Source organism: Dendronephthya gigantea, unplaced genomic scaffold (genome assembly GCF_004324835.1).
Source record: "Dendronephthya gigantea isolate DGI-Jeju-01 unplaced genomic scaffold, DenGig_1.0 000436F, whole genome shotgun sequence".
Taxonomy (NCBI): Eukaryota; Metazoa; Cnidaria; class Anthozoa; order Malacalcyonacea; family Nephtheidae; genus Dendronephthya; species Dendronephthya gigantea.
This window is the reverse complement of record NW_021163446.1, coordinates 38,952-54,737: the sequence shown is the minus strand read 5'-3', so window position 1 is coordinate 54,737 and position 15,786 is coordinate 38,952. Positions and strand designations below refer to the sequence as shown.

Here is a 15,786-nt window from a genome sequence, read left to right as displayed (position 1 = left end):
TCAGCTACAGTGGCTAGCCCTGAGAGCGAAGATAAATTTAACGTATTTAAGCTTTTCCTGGTCTCGGGGGCGGTCCCTAACAAGTATATGTACAGAAAACGACTAATAAGGCACACGCTTGGAAATGTCAAGATTTAAACGCCTAAACGTTTTTTAAGTGTTTCTAGCGAGAAATTTTAGTGTTTTTATATTCCTTTATGGTTTTGAAACAATCCTTGTTGGTTTTTAACGTCAAAATAATCGTCATTCTCGAAAGGAAACTCAATATAAATGACTGAACGGCTTAGTTTGCTAAAATGTTTTGTTAATTTTGTGTTTTTAGTAGTATAGCCGCTTGACTCGCTGGTACACGTTGGGCCTAAATTGTATGTATTTATTTCACAAATTTTTATTTCACAAGTTTTTAAATCGAAGTAAAGCTACAGACATGCACTTAGCCGTTAAAGCCACAACCAATTTTGATGATTTGTTAGCGTTGAATCTATGTTTCTTTGGCGAGCTTTAGAAACGGAGGAGCATTTGAGATCACGTCATGAATTGAAGTTGTCGTTTTGTGGAATACTTGAGCAAGAACCGAGCTCAGAGAGCAGGGGAACAGGGTCAACGGTAAACATCGATAGTAGATCTGTACGATCGATCTTTAATCGGTTATGTTAGCGCTCTTTTAATATATCTTCTTAAATTAATATAAACACGAGTTGCCGTATAAATGGATCTGAGCGTAAAAGATCAACAAATCCTCAAAACTGTTATCCAGTTTCTTGTAGCCTTGGGTATTTGTCCCAACCTTTTTGAAGGAGTAGGTGCAGCCTTTAAACAAAGAACTGGTTTTGGTGATGCTTTGTGTGCTGAGCAAGACATCAAGTGTCCATGCAAAATGTTTGTATAAGTGTCTGGGTTCAGCTTATGTTACCTGCGTGGTTCGATTCATTGTGGCGAGGATTCGAATGGTCGCAGTAGGTTTTGTTTGTCCACTTTCTCTACAAGTGCCGTCCCAAACTTCGAAGTTATGTATTTGAAATTATATCAAAGTTGGGAATATATAACAATTGAATGTGCTCTTAAAATGGCCATGAACATGCCGTGTTGCTTGTTGTGGAATGAAAATTTAGCTACAAAGAATTCAGGTGATTCGATAATTCTGGATACCTATTACCATACTGCACTGGTATACCCAACAATGGTGAAGTCTTTGTTCAAAGTATCTCATGGAGTATTAATGAATAAACCAAGTCCAAAATTATTAGAAAATCTCGATATGTTCTCAATGTCAGATATTTTGAAATATGAATTTAAAAAATCGCAAAGAAAGCCAGGTGATTTATCCAGACTTTTGATCGACAGTTCTTGGGCTGAAGGCACTAACGGGAATGCAGAGTTGACTGTCTGAATGTCTTTGTTGCTGTTTTACTGCTGTAAGGTTGATGAAGATGTTTGCTGTTTATGAATGATTTCTGCTATTGTACTATTGTTTAATTCAGACTCAGCCATGCAGAGACTGGGGAGAGTATTCAGGGGTTAATTAAGGTGATTTTTAGTCGATATAAATTTTTTTTCGAACCATATCCGTTCCATAATATGTTTAATAACAGTATTTTTTTGTATGTAAAACAAAAATTTGGAAAGCGTGCCAAAAAAAAAATTGGGGGAAAAACACCCAAAAGAGATCATCCAGCCTATGCCACAATCTAACCTGGTTATACAACCGGCTGCAATATTCAGCATAGTTACAACTACGAAAGGTGCAAGGCGGTTGCTATAGGAAGAACTCCCCCCCATAACTCACATCTTAACGGCCGTCTAAGGGGGAGATGCACTACGGCCCCCAGACCATGATGTATGTGCACCTAACCGTTACGTCTCAGTGAGAAACAGAGTATGCATCGCCACAAGCCTAGCGTCATAGACGAATCAGCTACAGTGGCTAGCCCTGAGAGCGAAGATAAATTTAACGTATTTAAGCTTTTCCTGGTCTCGGGGGCGGTCCCTAACAAGTATATGCACAGAAAACGACTAATAAGGCACACGCTTGGAAATGTCAAGATTTAAACGCCTAAACGTTTTTTAAGTATTTTTAGCGAGAAATTTTAGTGTTTTTATGTTCTTTTAGTGTTTTGAAACAATCCTTGTTGGTTTTTAACGTCAAAATAGTCATCGTTCTCGAAAGGAAAGTCAATATAAATGAGTGAACGGCTTAGTTTGCTAAAATGTTTTGTTAATTTTGTGTTTTGTATAACCGCTTGATTCGCCGGTACACTTTGGGCCTAAATTGTATGTATTTATTTCACAAGATTTTATTGTTTATCTTCGCTGATTCTGTTCTATTTTCGGGGAATATTTAAGTCCGATCTTTCTTCTTTATTTCTTTTACTAACTATCCATGATATGACGGTGTTGGTTTTGGTTGGATCCCTCCCTGGCCTGGCCTCCCCTCCCAGCCTCCCCTTTCAAAGGAAAAGTGCTGACTCAGTTGTACCAATTCAAGATCGCGGACAAAGTGCAATTCCATCTTCCAACAGCTAGTGTCAGGAATTGAAGTTGTCGTTTTGTGGAATATTTGAGCAAGAACCGACTTCAAAGAGCAGGGAAACAGGGTCAACAGTAAACATCGATAGTAGATCTGTTCGATTGATCTTTAATCGGTTATGTTTGCGCTCTTTATATCTTCTTTAATAAAAGAGATCTGAAAACTTAACACGAGTTCCCGTGTCAGATGGATCTGAGCGTGAAAGATCATAAAATCATCAAGACTGTTATCCAGTTTTTTGTAGCATGGGTATTTGTCCCAGCCTTTTCGAAGGAGTAGGTGCAGCCTTTAAACAAAGAACTGGTTTCGGTGATGCTTGTGTGCTGAGCAAGAGATATCAAGTGTCCACAATGTTTGTATATAAAGTGTGTATAACGGTCTTGGTTAATTGTCTTGACGAGCCTTCATTAAGCGGAGAGATGTTGAAAAGAACCCCCGTGCGCTGATGTTAAGTTTGGCTAACTCTGGCTTCAGTGTATAATACCTGCGTGGTTTGATTCATTGTGGCGAGGAATAGAATGGTCGCAGTAGGTTTGTCCACTTTCTCTACAAGTGCCGTCCCACACCTCGAAGTTATGTATTTGAAATTAAATCAAAGTTGGATTTTATATGCAATCAATTGGGAATAACAATTAAATGTGCTCTTAAAATGGCCATAAACATGCCGTTTTTCTTGTTGTGGAATGAAAATTTAGCTACAGAAGAATTCAGGCTGATTCATCGAGATTATGGTCTATCATTGGGATATTACCTGTATTACCATACTGCACTGGTATACCCAACAATGGTGGAGTCTTCGTTCAAACTATCTCATGGATCAGTACTAATGAATAAGCTAAATCCACAATTTGTAGAAAATCTTGAGTTGTTTTCGCGCGAAGCGACTTTACTACTTTGTATTTCAGCAACTTGTTTCAGATGGTTGCAGTTAAGAGCTCGGGAACAAAAGTAAAATGTCGCTTCGCGCGAAAAATATCGCTAGTGGATCGCGTCAATCCCACACCCTAGTACTCCAGTTATGCTCATTTATATATTATAGCTCAGTGTCAAATGTCAACGTGTTGTTTTGTTCTTGACTTCTTGCATAATAAGAAAAGAGAATGATGAAACATAACGGGGTTTGAATCACCATCATTTGTGCTCTGGTGGTGTAAAGACTGAATTAACATCAAGTCTGATAAGATGAATGAAAGCGGTATTGAGGGGCGTGAAACAGCGTCACTAGAACTCAATCAGGAAGAAATGTCTGAAGTAAAAGTTTTAGATTATCGTGCAATGATAGTTGATACTATTGCTGGAGCCAATGCTGGGACAGCCTGTGTCTTTGCTGGTCAACCTTTTGATACAGTAAAGGTTAAGATGCAAGTGTTTCCTAATCTTTATAAAAATGCGTTTGAATGCTTTAAACGAACATTAAAGGAAGAAAGGTTTCGTGGTCTATATGCAGGGACTGGACCAGCACTTGTCACTCAGATAGCTGAGAATTCCATCCTTTTTCTTTGTTATGGTCGATGTCAAACAATTATTCAAAGTATTTTTCAAGTTCCACATGTTGATGACCTTAGTGTATTTCAAAATGCATGTGCCGGTAGTGTTGCTGCTTTTATTACGTCATTTGCATTGTGTCCAACTGAATTGATCAAATGTAAATTGCAAGCCCAACATCAAATGAGGCAGAGGGGTGGTGATAATGGCAAGAAACCTCTGTAAGTATAAGATTTGTTCTATGTAATGAATTTAGACATACTGTGACATTTATATGACAATAGAAAAACACTTTAAATAAGCATGACTAGAACAGGTAGTCTTATTATATTTAGCAATCCAAAATTCAGCAATTAAACAATTAATTAATATTTCATTGTGTCATGGCGCACAGGTTGCACCCTAGGAAATTTTAGCATTCCTAATAAGATGCAGAACTGAAGCACAAAATTCATACCACAGAATGAATTGGCCATTGACATCAATTTGGCCATAGTGCAATCTCATTGATATTTAATAGCAGCTAGATAATATATCTAAATGATTTCCTATTCATGTCTCCCTCAGTAACACAATTTTGTTCTTTTTGTGGCTTTACATTTATAAATTTCATTGCATTGCTAATCACAATACCAATGTACAGCACACACAAAAGTTTTCATTGTGGTTTAGGCATTGGTAGAGAATAGCCATACTAATGTTAAAGAATACCTTCCCTATTAGGTTGAAGATCTGCAGTGCTAAGAGGCGCTCTTAACAGAGAATTATCTACGGCAGATCCGTAAGGAAGGGGGGGGTGCAGATCAATTTTGGCCTTTTTGGGGGTGTGGTACAAGCACCAGCTGTCAAGAATGTTACAATGTAGTGAGAGATTATAAAGATGAGATAATATGGTGCTAGAATAATATTATACAAATTAAAGTATATTCACTTCAGTTTATCTTCACTTATTATTATTGATTATTCATGGGCACAACCAAACAGATCACCATAGCCTAGAATTTACTCAGAACAAAGATAACAGACATTTGGATCTATTTATCTATTTAATTTAATCTGGTATAAAATGTAATATGCAAGCTTATTCTTAATATATATTACTGTAATCAACATGCAGCAAAATCTGAAACAGAACTCTTTCAACAATAATCTATATAGAGGTGGTCTTGCACTAACAGCCCAAATCATTAGAAATGAAGGACCCCTGGGCTTATATCGTGGTTTTGTGAGTACGTGTACGCGAGAAGTTGGCGGATATTTCTTCTTTTTTGGTGGTTATCAATTAAGCAAACGTCTTCTAACACCGGAGGGAAAAACAGTTGATGACTTAGGTATAAAACGTTTTATTGTTCTTAAATTTTAGTTTATGAATATTTATGACAAACAAATTGTCTTTAAAACGGCGATAACACTTTGGTAAAATTATTTTACCTCCATGCATTCGTGATGCCACAGGTGAGTAAAAGTGTTTGTTGTGGACTAATTGTCCGCCTTGCGTGGACTAATTGTTCCTGAATTGAAGAAAACGTTTTTAAGATGTCGCCCCCCTCAAATTTCCCCCCTTTCTAATAAGCCCTTCTCAGTTTGAAGAAATGTTTTAATCCCCCTCTCTATTGGTCCATCTCTTGTATAATCATTAAACAACTACGGCATGCATCTACACTATCTTCCTCGTATATTGTAATAAGACATCCCTTACCTTGTATTACATGAGGTCGATGAAATACGTACGGTACTTGACATTCAAGTGAAACTATTCGAACTGTCGAACTTGCTGAACATTTTAAAACTTGCTGTAATATTGATATGCATTTTGTCTTTTTTTCTAATACTATGAACGTTATAGTTTGCATTGTGCGGGAAATTACTGTGGTCGTGGTTAAGAGCAGAGAAACCGACACAACAAATGTAGTTTCAACAATGTTTGCGGTTATCATATTTAACTTTGTTTATATTTTGTTCCATCAAGGTCCTCTAGAAGTTGCTATATCAGGAGGAATCGCAGGAGCATGTTTCTGGGCGTCTGTTTTTCCTACAGACGTCGTAAAATCTAGAGTTCAGGTCGGTGTTGTGTTTGACTGCTTTCATTAATACTTTGGAATTTTTCTCCCCATTTTAAAAAAGAATAAATTTCTCGTCTTGAGTCATTATATATATATATATATATATATAATTATATATATATATATATATATATATATGGTTGCTATATTTACCGATTTTTTCTCCACATGCGCATTACCTTGGTGGCTGTCCATGTCATAAACTTGATTAGCAGAGAGATGATTTTGTGTTTTTGTTTTTCCTGCCGCATGTAATTAGCCGGTCCTCAAAAATCGCAAGCTTGTAATCTGATTGTTACGTATTTTAGTCTATGTATTATTTTGTTGGTAATTTTTTTGTCAGTAATTTGGTCATAATTTTAGACTGGTAGCAATGACAGTGGTTATCCAAAAGGATTTTTGAGTCTAACCTACTCTATTTTTAAAAAGGAAGGTGAGTATTCTAAGAGTGCAGAAGTGTACACCAGCTTAACTACTTTTGTTCGCGTTAAACAGAAGACCGCTATATTCTGGCAGCACTTTCACAACAGTCGGAACTGTATAATAACAGAACCAATTGGTTTTTACAGTGTAGCAGTCTTAGTATTTTTATATTGTTATTTCAGTGGCTTCGTTGTTACAGTATTTCATTTGTCTAAAATTTAAGGTATTCGAGCATTATATAAAGGTCTTGGCCCGGCTATTGTACGATGTTTCCCAGCGAATGCAGCTTTATTCTTAGCATATGAAGGAACAGAACGGTTACTAAAGCCAAACAAATCTGCGTGAAGATTATTAATTGTAAGTAAAGCTCTTAGCTTATTTTTTAGTATCTTTACAACAAAAAAACTTGCATGATTATAATATATATATATATACACTAAACATGCATGATTATAATATATATACACTTGACATACTAGCAATACACATGCATCTATCAAAGTTTGTTTGTTTTCCGTTTTTGTAGGCTTGCGATTAATTCCTATAACTGAAATATATAGTCATCATTATACTAATAGAAAATATTAAACAAATACTACTTTTCCAAGAATGTATTTAGAGTGCTTTTAAATCGTGAAAATTTAAATATACAGTATATTCTGGACTATAGGTTGTACAGAAAAGGTAACCTTTAACTTTAGCGCGATATTCCACGCGTGATTGGAATAATTTGATCAATTAAGATATAGATATAGGCTTTTTTCAATTTTTCTGTTGAATGCCTGTTTTTGTTTTTTTTCATATAATATGAAGAAAATTTGAGCTATTTAATACGAGTTTGTTGAAAAATGTATATTGGCAAAGTAATTTACGCACAAGAGCGCGCAAGGCCTGGTTACCAGCTTTAGGTACTGCATGTAGACGTGCCATAATGTCTTAGCTTTATAAATGGTATGCTTACTTTACTGACTGGGCGAACCAGAAATGCAATAAAATCTCCGAAAATTACCCTAAACAAGATCCCTATCCGGACTATCCTAACGCATGTTTTCACTAGGAACATGCCATAAATTGTTCTATGTAATATAGATATGCTGCATGCATGTATCTGACCGCATGCAGAATACGAATTTCTGAGATTGTTAAATGTCAGATAATAGTCTCGCGTTCTTATTTCCGCTTGCAATATTACGATATTAAATCTGCATTTGCTTACGATATTAAATCTGCATCAAGGTTTACAATTCCGTAACTTTTCCGCTAAAGTATATTTAGAGGGTGTTTGTTTAAAAACAGAATTTGTAGGCATTATTTAATAATATCGTTGTCATGGGCGTCGTTTGATTAGATTAGATATTGGTCGTGTGAGCGTCAAAATGCCGACATTTCGAGGAAAGACTTGCCGTCTGAGAAATAACAATGAATAATAATGAACACTGAATAAGCGACCAAGTTGCTTCACCAAGTTTGATCAATCACAACGCAGAAAAATCAAACGTTACCTGGAAATTGATACTAGAAGGATAAAGAAGAACAGTTTGTCTTCTAAGTCCTAAAACGTCCAGTGTTTTATACTTTTTTAAACTTAGTCATGCAAGAGCAGTTATACTCCGTATATATTATTATATGTGGTCAAACTTCTTAGTACACTGTACGAACCAAATGAACTATACGTTAAAGGTGCTAATTCTGTAATGTTTAAAAAACACAAACTTGCATCGTGCATGCATTACCCATAGTGATGTGGAGGTTATCCTTTTTCACTTTTTCTTCTGCATGAATGTTAAGTCTTATAAAGTGCAAACTTTGAATGTTAAATATAAATCTTAATTGATTTATCCTCTCTTGTAAAAGCGTATAAAAGTTTCAGTTCTAATTTTCATCCACAAACACCCTCTATAACTATGAGTTCAATTTAAGCTGTATGTATACCATGCAGTTAAAACTCACGTAGCTTTATGTAAACCAATATTTAAGAGTCACGTAGCTTTATGTAAACCAATATTTAACACGAAATCTTTTATTACGATAGTGAACTATATAATTTAATTTTTATATAATATATATTATGTATTAGGTTTCATTTGACGAAATAAAATAAGGCCCATTATATATATATGAATGTTAATTGGTAGAGTGTTTTCTTCAATGTTTATCTCAAGACCTGTGGTATGGGTTAGGATTCCTAGCTGTCGTTTTTGTCAGTGCTGAATAACATGATTGTTTTTCATATACAAATCGTTCTTATAAAGGAACTCATAAATAGAGCGGCTATATAAACGGAAGTACTTGTGAAATTATTAAATAGGTGAAAGTCTGGCGACCATGGTCCAATTTTAGGCAAAATTTAAACATCACTCGTGTGATGGATGACGGATCTTGTATATTTTTCTTGTATATAAGTATATAGAGTTATTTAATAAGGAGGCAATCCGTGAATATCCCTGACATAATGGCATGAGACATAATCATTGCGAAGTTACAAAATAACGGTCTTAGTTTGAAACGTCTTGTTTATCTTATAACGTGCGGCATCTCAGGAAGTTTCTCAAGTGCATGTGAACTTATTTGATAAAACCATATAAAATTCTATAGGTTGAAAGAACATCGTCTCTATAAATTATGTAATAGATGTTGAAAGTATAGGACTATGAATCCGCTTGCTCTTTCATTATTTCACTACACGAACGATTCGTTTTATACCAATTAAAACAGGTGTAAACTTCCTGTTTATTTTTGGATTTCCTCAAATGTAAAAATTTCTCTCTCTAAGCGGAATACCGTTTATAATTAAGCTCTTCTGAGCCAGATAGCCTTGCCAATATTGACTTTATGCTGTCTGTAATGTCAGTTTCCAAATAAAAGGCCGGAAAATCCTTCTCATCAGGTGATGCACGATAATTGATATGTTCGGGTGTGACTTCGTTACCGCTGTTAGCATGAACAAAGAAAATAATTCAAACACTTCAAAATGTTTCAAAATCTGCACGTGCCTGCAGGAAGTTTGCATGGCCGACAAATCGAATCCTGCATGACAAGGTCAAGTTGTTGCTGGTATTAATGCTATTCTTAAATTTTGCCGAGGGCCCATGAGTCTCACACTATCAAACAATATCACTCGACCTAACACCCATATAGGTCGAAGTAGCCTAATATTTGGATATTAGAAAAGTATTTCAAATTTTTATGTTATGATGATTCGGTTTGTGTGATCCTCAAAAATCCCACAAATAACTGGGAGAAACGTGTAGAGCAGCTAGGAACCACCGGCATCTTCTGGAAGTTATCGAATACACATTACGCTATGGCCTGGTTTATAAGTTGTTTGAGTGGGTCCGGGAGTGATTTGTATAAAATCTATAAATTATGGTATGCGGCAATGTTTCTTAGCGCGCGTGTATGTATTTCCCCATGTATGTCATACATGCTTAAATTTGACCAAAAATTGAATTGTGCTCATAGGTAAATTGTGTTCATAGAAATATCATGTAACTATATATAGGTACACTCAAATATATATATATTTATAAGCAGTTCTGTATGTACCAAGGTCACACCAAATATATCGTTCAGTATATGATTTTTTTGATGTTCAATATATATCAAATTTCAAAATGGCGGCTAGCCGTTTTCTGAAAGTTTCTTACAAAGATAAGCGAACAAATGCAGTTCTTGTGTCAATTCAGTTGTGCAAAAATTTCGTGAATATAACAAGTAGTGTTATTTAAGGTATTTAGAATTTGAAATTAGGCAGTGTAAATTATTCTCAGTGACTTACCCTAAATTTTATTTTTATTAACTTAACAATCTTATGATTGATGGTAAGGGCAACAGAACGTTAGTTCCTATTTAAGTCCCACCGAAAATTACATTGTCATTATTACATATTTACTATAGTTATTACGTTATTAACATATAGATAGAAAGTTACAAACAAAGTTATATAGGAAATGCATTCACGAACAACAGTTTGACTCTTATTAAAGAACGACATACACTTACTACACCATGTTTTCCAAGTTCTAGGGCGGTCTACATCGAAGGTATTGATCAGTTTGTTCGAATAATGAATATATAGTTTAGATTTCAATAATTTCAATGAATCCGCGCCATTGCCACTGCCCATGTTCATTTTATTTTGCACTGATATTTGTTTATATTTAATTTTACTGTATCTATAAAGAATATTGATTTTCTTTCAAACTGATCTCGCAATTCTGCCGTTTCGAAATTTTGCGGCCGGTATAATATTAATTTACTGGGTCGATGAACACAGTACGTCTTTATAATGCTGTTACTGAAGTAACTAAACAGTTGATTGAAATTGATCATTTAGATGTCAAACACAGCAATTGATAGAAATCTTATCCATCAAAATATTCTAGAAAAGTTGGTAGATCCCATGCGGCCTTTTTTCCTGTACAGAAATAGTTTTATCCGCCTGATCAATACAGTCGTGATCAGTAATTTCTCTATACATGACATGCAGAGAAACATCTCATTATCTTATAATGTGTTTTACGGTAGTTTTAAGACGTGTAGTTGAATGAACTACTGCAAAAATTATCAAACTCTAAAAATAATTTAAATACTTTGTACCATGAGAAGATCTGTCGTAACTAGCGGGTCATTCATCAGGATCATTCTTTGATATCAACTATTTAGCGCCCCGCCGTACGATAGATTGTTTGAGTGTTGTCAGTGTTTTATAGTTTGAACATGTCTCGTGTCTCACAATCAAACGTGCTGAGCTATCATGTTGGGTCGCTCACAATGTAACGGAACAAATGGTCTTAACTCATTACAAAATATTTAAAATTTTTAGAACACTAAGCATAGTATTCATATAATCGTATTAATCCTCCTTTCCGTTCGGTGTCACCGCATATACAAAACCAGTAAACGCATTTTTTGTTCAAACATCATTTCATTTAAATCACTATAAGTATAATACAAGAAGGGATGCCATGCATGCATGGAATGTAGCTTTGCGTCCATCTGAAATCCCTCTTAGACTCTAATCTTTTTGCTTTGTATGAAACAATGGTTGAAACCAACTTTCTTAGTATGAAGTGGCATTCAGTAAAGTGTAAAATTGTCGCATGATGTAAGTAGTTTTTGGATAAGCGTGGGAATATGTTTTGAGTATTTGAGTAAAGACGGTTATTAGCCTAATGGTATTGATATTCTCTCCATATGTTCAAACCAAACAGTGTTTTTGATTATAGAAGCTACTGTTCCTTATCTATAACGAGAAATCCGTTGACCACTTATGGACATCCGTTGTTTACACGCGTTCTTGTTTTAGACACCTTCCTGTTATTAAATATTGTTAGTCATCTATATTATACTGTCTTATAATAAGTTATATGAGTTTTACCAGTTTTTTCTTTTACTTACTTCTTCGTCCTTTCGGCGTTCATATCTTATAATTTGGTTAGAATTCCTCATCAGAAAAGATCTCTAGACTCTACTCACTACAACACTGCGGCACTATAGATTCAATTATTTGGCAGACAAAATCAAAGACAAAGAAAATAAAAAGAATGCAGCCGACCAATATTAATGTATGACGTATTATATGTTCTGCATGCATGTCTATAATATTTTCCATAAGTTCATATATAACGGATGCTTCTGCCTTTGGTAGTTGGTACAAGTGATATCCGGATTACTTTGCATTGCCAGTGTAACAATGGCTTGCTTCAGATGTATAAAAATTGAAACTTATATAATTGGCGGAAACTCAATGTATCACATTTCGCCAAACACTGCAATTTTTTCTGTAAAGCCTTTATGCAAAGCTGAAGGATCGCAAGTAACGGTTAATTATCATATAACCACCTTTGTCTTTTGTCTAAAATTTTGTCTAAAATCCATTATTTCACATAGAACAGGAAATGTTTCATTTAGAAGGTTTTAAAAGTCTAACACTTTAATAATGGGACCAGCCTTGCGGCAAAATTCTTTCTTGCTACCACAGTAATACTATCTTGTCCACGAGCACGATGTCAATACAATTTATGTCGTTATCGCCACGCCATCTAGTTTACATTTTGAAAGATTTCCAATTTCCCTTTCCGCGACCATTATTCAAATAACCAACAACAACAAAGATAGTTATCGTGCCTCATAGTAATTACTGTATAGCTTTGTAGCTATCATCATTTAGTAAAGAAGGGTTATGATTATATGATAGACAACGAATACGATAATGACGTGAAATGAGATCTTGTCTGCGAAGCAATACAAAAACAGAATTTTTTATCTATACTATCTTCGGGACTGTATATCGTCAACCACTCAGGTCAAACATAAGTGTTAAAGATTATGAGATATGATTTTTTGAATTATATGTTCCAACTTATAAACCTGATAAAAAATAATTCTATTTATTACAAACAGGCCTGAAAAGTCAAGTGCAGTAAGTATTACTTGAGATACAAAGTAAAATATTCGATATTGTTAGTGTCGCTATGTGGGTGTCATACACTCCCTGCTGCATTCCGGATGTGGCAATTTATTCGCACTATGGTGAAAAGATAAAAGGACAATTTACTACAGATCAAGCCATTCGCCAGAAGATAGTTGTGCTTGAGTCATCCTTCAAGGATCAAAAAGTTGCACATAACAGACTGGAAGAAATCGGACAGTAAACATTTTAATGTAAGTAATCGTAACTTGGGTCATTTTTTATATCCCTCGCGACTTATACTTGGTTTGCATGCCAATAACTTAAGAACAATTAATTCCTGATTGCAAATATGTTCAGGTGATCTAACAAGATTTCATAATTACTATTGACTTGCTTCATAGTACCGCTCTTTATGTTTCATAGCTACAAGTGCATGTGTAACTTTTAAATTTATGTTGTGTGAATACATGTAAATATCAATATCAACTAAATTGTCTCGTTTCATTGCGACATAGTTTCTCGTATGAGTGATAATTTTAGCGTGGGTTGTAAGTAACTGCAAGGCGACGCCGATCTTTCAGGAATTCTTTTGCGCTGTAACATATGCAATACAAGCCAATAGGGAAATATAGTGTTATCATTTAGGCTCTATAAGCGCCAAAAATCATATATGTGGGTTATATAGTCACCACATTATGCATGCTAGTATATATAGCTATTAACCTTTAAAAGTTGTAAAACTGTAAACCTGTTAACCTTTGTCAACTTTAAGCGCGACAGGGATAGTAAGTTGTAACGTATATTTTGCTATATTCAAGTAGCTAAGAAAATTACCTTATGAGCAAATATATTCTCTGACTGTAGCGAAATTAATAAGTATACTTCATCCCTCGAGCGTTTAAAGTTTAAGATCGTTTTGGAAGACGACCTTCATTGAATTTTTTGGTTAAGACGTCTAAAACCTCTTTATTTTAATCAAAGGTAATGACTTCTAAATCAAATCCCAAGAAATTAAAGAGTTAAACATTTTAAACTTGTTTTGTTATATACGCATTGGCGCAAAAACGGAGAAGTGAGCTCATGCATGCAGTTGCATGAAGTTATTTTACAAATGCAGGACATGCAAATATACCTGCGGCTAAAGCGTATATACTATATGTAAGCTGATTTCTGAAACCATAACTAAGAAAACTGAATCCTTCGGTAATATTCTTTGGATTTTATTGTGTTACATAATACAAAACTGATCTATATCCGTTTGACTTTATAGAATGAAGAAAATTCACGTACAGACGACTTTCTTTCTTATTCTTATCCTCGTCACCGTTGCCTCGCCAGCAAGTACGAGCTGTCAACAAAAAAAGTTACGCTGTCAAACGGATTCGTTAGCTTGCCTCAAGGTCTGCACACAGTTAGCACAATGCGAGGCATGCCAGAAAACCTATAAGCAATGTTCAACAATGTGCAAGACCACGAAAAAGCATTCGAAGAAACAGAATATAAAAAAGATCAAGCGTAAAATAAAAAAGTTATTGAAACTGTTGTGACTTGTTCATTGACTTCACTAGTGAAAATAGTGCTGAAAATATTATATGGTAGTAGAAAATCACATGCAACAGCAGGCAAGAGTATATTATTTAGTTAATTTAATATATTTGAAAAACCTTTTGTAAATATATTTCAAAATTTTGTAATGTATATTTTCTTGTGAGTCACAAAATTAAATCTGTTGAATAAACAGAAACTATGAATTAACTTACAAAGGCGTGTTTGAAACCTCCCAGTATAAATACTATATATTCTGACCCATGCACAGCTAAAGTTATATATTCAACTGATCAAAGGTATAAATAAATAAACCGCCAGGCCTGGACTAATATTGCGTTTATATTATAACCATGCACGTCGAAATATTTCCATTTTCTTGTCGCATTTTCCACTCCATACTGATATACAACCATTTTAGGAAGTTCTATAGTTAACAATTATTACAATACTCGTACAATACTATTTGACCTTCACATATTTTTCTCACACTTTATTTTATCCGCTGTAAATAATAGTGAGGCTCCTAACTTAAGAAAATGGAGACGCCGATGGCCTCGATGCAGTGCACAGTAATTGTAGGTTGTTTACTTCTTTTTACCCCAAACGCGCGGTACTGTTGTCCGCGATGTAATGCCATGCATGCATGTTATGATCGTTTTATCAAAGTGCATTAAATCTGAAGAAAGAACTCACTATAATACTGCAAATAAATTCAAAGAGAACCAAATATCTGTTGTTGTTTAACATGTTTCCAAAAGTTGCCTTTGAATTTTTTTCTCGCTAGTGTGTACAAAATGTCAGCAGCTTCGCGATTTCCTGCATGCTTTAAGGAAATACCGACTATTACAATTAAATTTAATAAATATATATTGAGTGTGAATTGCCTGTGAGAAGCGTGCCTTGTGCCATAAACCCCTGGTAAACCACGTGACGCGTTACTTTTCTCAGTGAATATTCGAGCCCGGTTGAAAAAAAGATATAATAGAGTATTTTCCAACCTTACCTACCCACAGAAGGAAGAGACATGGTAAATAACGCAGTTTGCGAACGTACCTTGCATTGCATTATTTTATCATTGAACTGAACTTGCATGATCATGGACGTACGTGGACGGAAAATTTTGGAAGGATTCCATGGTTTGTAACTTCATGAATTGCGACATTTTTTACGCTGAAATCACCTACGGCTACGCAGCTTTATTGGGCGGAAGGCCAATTCAGCCAATCGAATTGAAACTCGAAACGACGAGATTTACTAAGAGTAAATACGTTTACTATGTTTACGACAATGTTTAAGGTAAAGGAAAAGAAAGTCCCGACCCGAAA

At 35.0% G+C, this 15,786-nt stretch overlaps 1 protein-coding gene across 5 annotated transcripts; it reads left to right on the top strand.

Annotated features, from left to right (window-relative positions):
• Window positions 1–3,609: 3,609 nt before the first annotated feature.
• LOC114543314 (mitochondrial ornithine transporter 1-like) lies at window positions 3,610–14,536 on the top strand. 5 transcript variants are annotated; one of them, XR_003689982.1, is made up of 8 exons: window positions 3,610–4,233; window positions 5,171–5,343; window positions 5,982–6,073; window positions 6,439–6,508; window positions 6,722–6,855; window positions 12,904–12,922; window positions 13,063–13,164; window positions 14,184–14,536. XR_003689982.1 is itself a non-coding variant. In XM_028562350.1 (6 exons), the coding sequence occupies exons 1-5, from the start codon at window positions 3,710–3,712 to the stop codon at window positions 6,841–6,843; spliced, it is 981 nt and encodes a 326-aa protein (XP_028418151.1). In that variant the 5' UTR covers window positions 3,610–3,709; the 3' UTR covers window positions 6,844–6,855; window positions 7,025–7,063. The 5 variants fall into 5 exon arrangements, 1 of the variants encoding a protein (XP_028418151.1); XR_003689983.1 differs by lacking the exon at window positions 12,904–12,922; XR_003689981.1 differs by lacking the exon at window positions 12,904–12,922 and having other exon boundaries at window positions 12,968–13,164.
• The last annotated feature ends 1,250 nt before the right edge of the window (window positions 14,537–15,786 follow it).

What these genes read in the sequence shown, in the direction of transcription:
- LOC114543314 (XM_028562350.1), top strand. Translation starts at nt 3,710, where the DNA reads ATGAATGAAAGCGGTATTGAGGGGCGTGAAACAGCGTCACTAGAACTC. An exon ending in GATAATGGCAAGAAACCTCT is followed by an intron (nt 4,234 to 5,170) that starts GTAAGTATAAGA and finishes TAATCTATATAG; the next exon opens with AGGTGGTCTTGCACTAACAG. An exon ending in TCGTAAAATCTAGAGTTCAG is followed by an intron (nt 6,074 to 6,438) that starts GTCGGTGTTGTG and finishes TCATAATTTTAG; the next exon opens with ACTGGTAGCAATGACAGTGG.